The sequence below is a fragment of the Equus quagga genome, chromosome 7 (assembly GCF_021613505.1).
Source record: "Equus quagga isolate Etosha38 chromosome 7, UCLA_HA_Equagga_1.0, whole genome shotgun sequence".
NCBI lineage: Eukaryota > Metazoa > Chordata > Mammalia > Perissodactyla > Equidae > Equus > Equus quagga.
Window position 1 is genome coordinate 68,978,061 of NC_060273.1, and position 7,021 is coordinate 68,985,081.

General features: G+C 46.3%; 1 protein-coding gene across 3 annotated transcripts in view; it reads left to right on the forward strand.

The window, feature by feature from the left end:
• Positions 1-6,105, forward strand: part of LOC124242934 (proton-coupled amino acid transporter 2-like) — a 29,553-nt gene extending 23,448 nt beyond the window's left edge. For all 3 annotated transcript variants that reach the window (XM_046668383.1, XM_046668386.1, XM_046668385.1), the window contains exons 10-11: positions 1,985-2,154; positions 4,623-6,105. In XM_046668383.1, the coding sequence (XP_046524339.1) occupies positions 1,985-2,154; positions 4,623-4,894 (442 nt within the window). In that variant the 3' untranslated portion in view covers positions 4,895-6,105. The remainder of the gene's footprint in view (positions 1-1,984; positions 2,155-4,622) is intronic.
• Positions 6,106-7,021: the final 916 nt, after the last annotated feature.

Below are 7,021 nucleotides of genomic sequence, written 5' to 3' on the forward strand. Positions count from 1 at the left end.
CATCAACAACAGCCTCCCATGTTGAGTGAGGCCTTGAGAGCTAAGTCTGAAGAAGGACATGGTTTAGGAAGAGAGGGAAGAAGTGAGAGTCCTCGGTCACCTAAGGAAAGAAGGGAGAGGCCCTGGAGAAGGGCAAGAGACAGAGAGGAGTCCGTGGATGGCAGCACTTCCAATTACATTTACTAAGGCTGTGTTACCAAGTCTAGCTTGCCATAGTCAATGGTGCACATCCCCCAAGTTGGAGTAGCTAGGATGAAAAGTAGTAAAACAGGAACCAGTTGGGGCATTCAAATGCACCCAATTCATGCAACAGTTAGCTGACCTCGACTTCATCAGTGTTGTATCTAAACAGACCCATGAGCCCGTATCACGTTGTGAGCATTTTCTCCTACACTGAGGCATGTCATTAATTACAGGACGCCTGTCTTTTTTTTTTTCTTGATGAGGAAGATTGTCCCTGAGCTAACATTTGTTGCCACTCTTCCTCTTTCTGCTTGAGGAAGATTGTCCCTGAGCTAACATCTGTGCCAATCTTCCTCTATTTTGTATGTGGGATGCCGCCACAGCATGGCTTTATGAGCAGTGCAGTCTGTGAACCCCAGGCCGCCAAAGTGGAGCATGCAAACCTCACCACTATGCCATGAGGCCAGCCTCAGGATGCCTGTCTTTTTAAAAGTCACTTGGAGGCTTAATTTGCCTTGACGGGGCTCCTTTCCGAAGTTGATAAATGTCATGGGTGTGGAAGGTGCTGATGTGAGTAGACTGTGATCTTGAGCTTCACTACCTTCCCCAGCTCATGATCCATGGGAATGGGGATGGAGAGATGGTGTAGAGACACTAATATAACGTAGACAGAAGAGCCCTACAGGGTAGCGAAGAGACTTTGGGGACTTCCAAGGAAAGAAAGTACATCGGGATGGGACAATAAGGAATCTGGTTGTCCAGCAAGACAATTCTGTCCAAACAAGGACAACTCTGGCACTCCTGGGTCCAGGTCCCAGTTGCACTGCCTCCTAGCTTGTAGTCATGGATGATTTACTGAACCTCACTGACCCTCAGTTTCCTCATCTATAAGGCAGAGTTGTCATGAGGATGAAGCTGGGCATGTCTAAAAGCATCTGGCATGTAGTACCTACTCGAAAGATGGGAATTTCAAAAAACTGGTGGGTTTTGGACAGATGGAAATGGAGTAAAATGGTGTTTCCAGGCAGCAAGACTAATGTGACCAAGAAACACAGAAATGTGGAAGTTAGCTTTTTTAAGGAATGCACTAAACACACACACACACACACACACACGCACGGGATTATTAAACATGGGAGATGCATCTACCACTTCAGTGGACAAAAGGAAAAAAGTCATGGTTCCATAGGTCAAAAAAGGCTTTGATGAAACCCAGCATCCCTCTCACATGCTCTCTCTGCCCCTCCCCCTCCTTTTACCCTACAAGCCCCACAACACAGCCCTATTTGTAGACTGCCCCTTCCCCCAAGGATGCAGGATTCTGCACTTCTCTCGACCTACTAGAAGCATTTGTGGGGGACCTGTTATGTGCCAAGAGCTTTGGGGGATCCAGAAAATTCCTCGGGACTGACAGAGATCACAAGGGACCAGAGTCTTCTGGACCTAGGGTTTTTGGTCTTTCCCCCTTATCACTTGTGTCTCCCTGGGTAAGGTCCCTGGCCTGCGCCTCTCTTTCTAAACTCTAAAACTGAGCATCAATTGATCGTGGTCTGTGAGGGTGTTGTATATACCCAGGCTCAAGATGCCTTTTATTTAAGATGACCCTCTCACTGTTGCCATTCGAATCCATGATGCTTCACTGTATTTCACTGCGTGCTCTGCTCTGACTCCCTCTTGGCTCTCAGAAGGCCCCTCCTCATCATTTTCAGACAAGGAAACTGCAGCCCAAGGTAGAGGTCCAAGGAGACCGGGTCTCAGAGCGTGGTGGCCTCAGAGAGCATTGCTCTGGTTTGTCCTGCAGGCTGTACCAGTCTGTCAAGCTCCTCTATGTCTTCGGCATCCTGTGCAGCTACTCCTTGCAGTTCTATGTCCCTGCAGAAATCATCGTCCCCTTCGCTGTCTCCCGCGTGTCCAAGCACTGGGCGCTGCCTCTGGACTTGTCCATCCGCCTCGCCATGGTCTGCCTGACATGTGAGTAGAAGGCCGAGTGAAATGTTGCTCTTTTCCTGAGATCTATCAGGAATCAGCCAGATGGTGAAGGATGGTCAGGAACCAGCGCTGATTGAGCACTAACTATTTCAGTGATCATGCTAAGGCTTTCCAAGTAGTAGCTCGTTTAAGCCTCAGGAACAACCCAATTCTTACATGTCCCTAATTACACAGATTTACTGGTGTCTAGCCTAAGGGAGGGACACAGCTTATGGAACAGTAATCATAATGATAAGAGCTGATATTTATTAAACACCTACTGTGTGCCAGCCACTGTGCTAAGCTCTTTTTAGTCCATATTTCACAGTATTGTATTCAGTTCTGCAGGAACTCTTACAAGGTAGGACTCTGAAAAACCCTACTTTACAAGTGAGAAAACTGAAGCAGGGAGTGATAAGTAATTGCCAGGGAAGTTCTAGAGGTGGGATTTGAACCCAATTCATCTAAGTCCAGAGCCAGCGCCAGTCACCTCCAGGACAGACGTTGCATATGGCGGCAGAGGCGTGTCATTTGACCCTAACAAATAAAAAATTTATGTCAACATTAAAAATGTGGGACATCTCATATACAAATCCAGATTTCTAATATTTTTTGGGAAAAAACCCAAAATGATTTGGCAAGCCTAGGGTCACATTCCCCATTGGCAGTGGTCAACTGGATTTGCCCCCAGGATGGGCTTGCGCTCACCTGTTGGCTTCAGCTCACTCACCCCCTCGCAGCCCTCCCCGTGCTCTAGGCCTCATGATCTGGGGTGCCCCATTCCTGCAAGTATTTTTTCAGGGGCAAAGGGGATGGTAGAGATTCCTGCATTGAGTGAGACCATGGCCCAGCTCTCCCTAAGGCCCCTTTTAATTGTGATCCAAGAATCTCCCATGAAGAGATTGCGGCTTTTTGCTGTAGACCAACCTGTATAATTCATTGCATACTGGTTTTCTTTCTTTGAAGCGATTTGTTCCAATTTACCGTAAAAGGCAGGGACATGACCATTCAGAACCCCAGAGAGATCAAGGAGTTTATCCCAAACAAGAAGATAGCAATTCCTGAAGGCTAAAACTGCAGCTTCTGCGTGCATTGCCCCAATCAATGCATATGAGTAAATAAATTGACGTAATAATAAAGATAACTTTTCAGAGAGTTTTACAGCAATTAACTCATTTAAAACTTTAACACCATGTGCAGTATAAACCATAATACCTAAGGATAAGTATCATTTAGCCCCATTTTCTGGATGAGGAGACAAGCTAAGAAACAGGCAGAGACTTACCCAAGACCACATAAAGAGAAGGCGGACTTCTGCCTCCCAGACCTGTTTTCCCTCTGCTGGACCACACTTCTGCTCGCCCACACTTCTGCTCCACAGGAGGCCTGGGCAGGGCTTCTGCGTTTTCTTGGTGAAAATTTTTCATCCAGTAAAATAAAAAATGGAAAAGCCCAGGCCTGTAAAGCATCCTATTTAAAAAAACACAATTTCGAAATCTTTAGCTTTTCCTGTTTTTGTTGGATGTTTTCTGACATGTATGAAACCTAGCGAAGACACTCTTTAAAAGAGACCCCGTGACCTTGTTCCAACTGAAGGCCTCTTTCTCCTACAAATAACTTCACATTCTAATCATTTGCAAGTAACAGGAGCTTGTAGTCATGTTAAGTATTAGAAAGTTAGCCCTACGAAGGGAGGGTTGTTTTTTAGAATTTTTGTGTGTTTTGTACATCGATATACCCAAAACAGCTAGGGCAGTTCCAAGCACTGTTATTTAAGTGTTATTTTTTAAGTAAGAGCTTAATCGTTGTTGAATATGTAGGGTTTTAAAATGTGCCTCAGTGGCATAAAAATTATTTTAAGCTAAAAACATTTTTGAACAAACAGAAGCCACAGGGGGGAAAAAAAAACCACAGCCGCCATAAATGCCCTCTCTGGGAGGTTTTCAGACAGAAAGGAGACTAACCATTCTCTTGAGTGAGTAGTTACTTAAATGAACTTATCTGACACTGTCATGCCTTCTTGTTCTTGTGTAGCAGCTCTTTCTGCCCCTCCCCCTTTCCCCTTTTGAAATGGGTGTATAAAGCCCTGTCTTTAGCTGTTCAGACAGCCAGTTCATGTGAAGGCTCCCTAGACTAAATAAACTTTGTCTTTTCTCCTGTTAATCTGTCTATTGCCACTTAAATTTGCAGGCCCCCCTTACTGAACCTAAGTGGATAGAGGGAAAGTTTTACCTCCCAACAATATGAGTGTATATGTTTGTAGCATGATTAGAAGGAGACATACCAAATTTTTAATGTGTCACCTCCAGTGAACGTGATCGGGGGTATTACAGAACTTTCAACTGTTTCTTTATGTAACTGAATGTATGAAAAACAACTAGTTTATGTTCTAAGAAAAAGATTTTTAAAACAAACTGCAAAAGCTTGTGTAAGCCTGGGATGATGCATCCATCCTGTATCATCTCCCGCAGGCATCTTGGCCATCCTCATCCCGCGCCTGGACCTGGTCCTCTCCCTGGTGGGCTCCATGAGCAGCAGCGCCCTGGCCCTCATCATCCCTCCCCTCTTGGAGATCACCACCTACTACTCGGAGGGCATGAGCCCTCTCACCATCATCAAGGACGCCCTGATCAGCATCCTGGGCTTTGTGGGCCTAGTGGTGGGGACCTACCAGGCCCTGGACAATCTGATCCAGCCAACAGACCATCTCACCATTTCCAACTCCACCATTTTTACTCAGTGAGAATGGTGCTGCTCCTTACCTGCCAGCATCTGACTTTTAATGACATGGATCTCTTTTATATGCATTATCTTTATTTTGCTACTTTCCCTTTTCTCTGGGCGAAGTCACGCTGAAACAAACAAGCATTCACCAGCTACAAGGTCTAGATGGTAATTTTTAAGTTTTTTTGGTTTGTTCTGTTTCTTTCCATCTCTAGCTTTCCACTATGTTGAGAGCTCTCCCATGGAAGGCTCTTGATTCCGTCCAACTTTTTGGCAATTTACGCAGTGAATTTCATACCTTGAGTGGGGCTATGCAAGAAGAGGCCACCAGAGGGCACCCAAGTGGCAACAGCTGGCGGAAAGAGGAGCAGGCAGCTAAGGCTGACCCCGATTTGGTAGAAGCAGCATTTCCCCTTTTCCAGATCTGTTCAAAGAGCGAAGACTAGGAGTGGGGACACAACTTATAATCCAGAAAAATGTGCTCAGCTCCAGCGTCGAGATGGATAGGGCCAAGAGGTCCATGTGTAAGCTGCAACTCTCAGGCAGAAAGGAGCCATCATATTTAAGTCAAGAGCAATAAACTTTCTAAACCAGTGGATAAAGTTTTGTCCCAGTTCAAAGATCCCGACACTGGATTAAGCATGTCCATGGAAGCCTGGAAGTAGATTTGCCAATGGCAGAGGAGAAGGCAGTAGACAATGACCTGATTTGGCATTATTTCCCTCTTAATTTTTGCAACAAGCTTTCTTGATTACCAACTGTGTGCCAAGCATAGTTCTTGTAGTAGATTCCAAAACTGGCCATAAATTCCTCTTGACAGTGTGACTTTGTAGCTCCTTGCATCAAGAGATGAAATCTATATCTCTACCCCTTGAGCCTGATCTTGGCCTTGTGACTTCCTTTGGTCAATGGGACATGAGTAGCTGTGATGTAAGCAGAAGTTTGGTGATGGCTTGTACATCGAGACCTTCATCTCTTGCTGTATTATGGAGCCAAGACCACCACATAAAGAAGGCTGACTAGCCCACTGGAGGATGAGAGACCATGTGGAGCAGAAACAAACCATCCCAGTTGAACCCCGTCTCCCTGATCAATCAACCGGCCAACTTCCAGACACATAAGTGAAGCCATCCTAGACTAGACCCAGCTCCAGTCAAGCTGATCCAGACCATGAGAGTTGCCAAGATGATCCACAAAACTGTGAGGTTTAATAAACGTTTGTGGTTTTAAGTCAAAAGGTGTGGGAATTTTTATGCAGCAAAAGCTAACTGATACATCACTCTAAAGGAGATATACAGGTGAGTGAGAAAAGAATCCCTGCCCTCCAGAAGCTGGTCTACTGTCCACTGGGGAAGAATGACAGGTAATCAACTAAGTTGATGCCGTCATGGGTCCTTATAAGGGCAGGGGAACACTGACTGCTCTGGAGCGCTAAGGATGACTTTGCACAGGTGGTGCCATGGAGTCAGATTTTGCATAGAACTTGGATCTCTCAACACTGCATCTGGCCCTCCTTCCACTCAGTCCTGCTGCCCTGACATTCCAGTGTCTTTTCTCATGTCTGACCTTGGCTGGCAGCCGGTGAACCTGAGACACAGCTTCAACCTTCCTGGTGGTGTTTGCTCCCTCCCTGCCCCCTAAAATTGGGAAGATGCCCCTAGATAACCGAGCAGACATTATAGGCAGATCTGTAGTCCCAGGGGACTCTCTGGTTTATGGGAGGGACCTGTGCTTCTTTCAGCCTCAGTTTTCAGAGAATATTTGAAAAAGCCCTTTCTGTTTATTTTCAACCATCGTCCTCCCTGTGCCGCCTAGGGAAGATGTGGGGAGTGTCTGCCCTGATTCCCAAATCCTGATCTGCTCCTTTTGTGTTTTGCTTTCTACCTAGTAGACTTCTAGAAGGTCCTTCGTGAGCACAGACCCCTTTCAGGTGGGGAAAGGGCCAGCTGACCGAACCCAGATCCCTAGTCTGCAGAGGACCTGCTGGGAGATGGGACACCCATCACCTGTGCAGTGGTCCACAGCCTACCTGGTCAGCGGGGTGGCTCATCATTTCCACCCTGCACTTCTCTGTTTCATCGGTGGACCCAAAGGACTGCCACTGATTGGTTCAGAGCCACAGCAAAGCCGTCATCCTCTCTCTGAA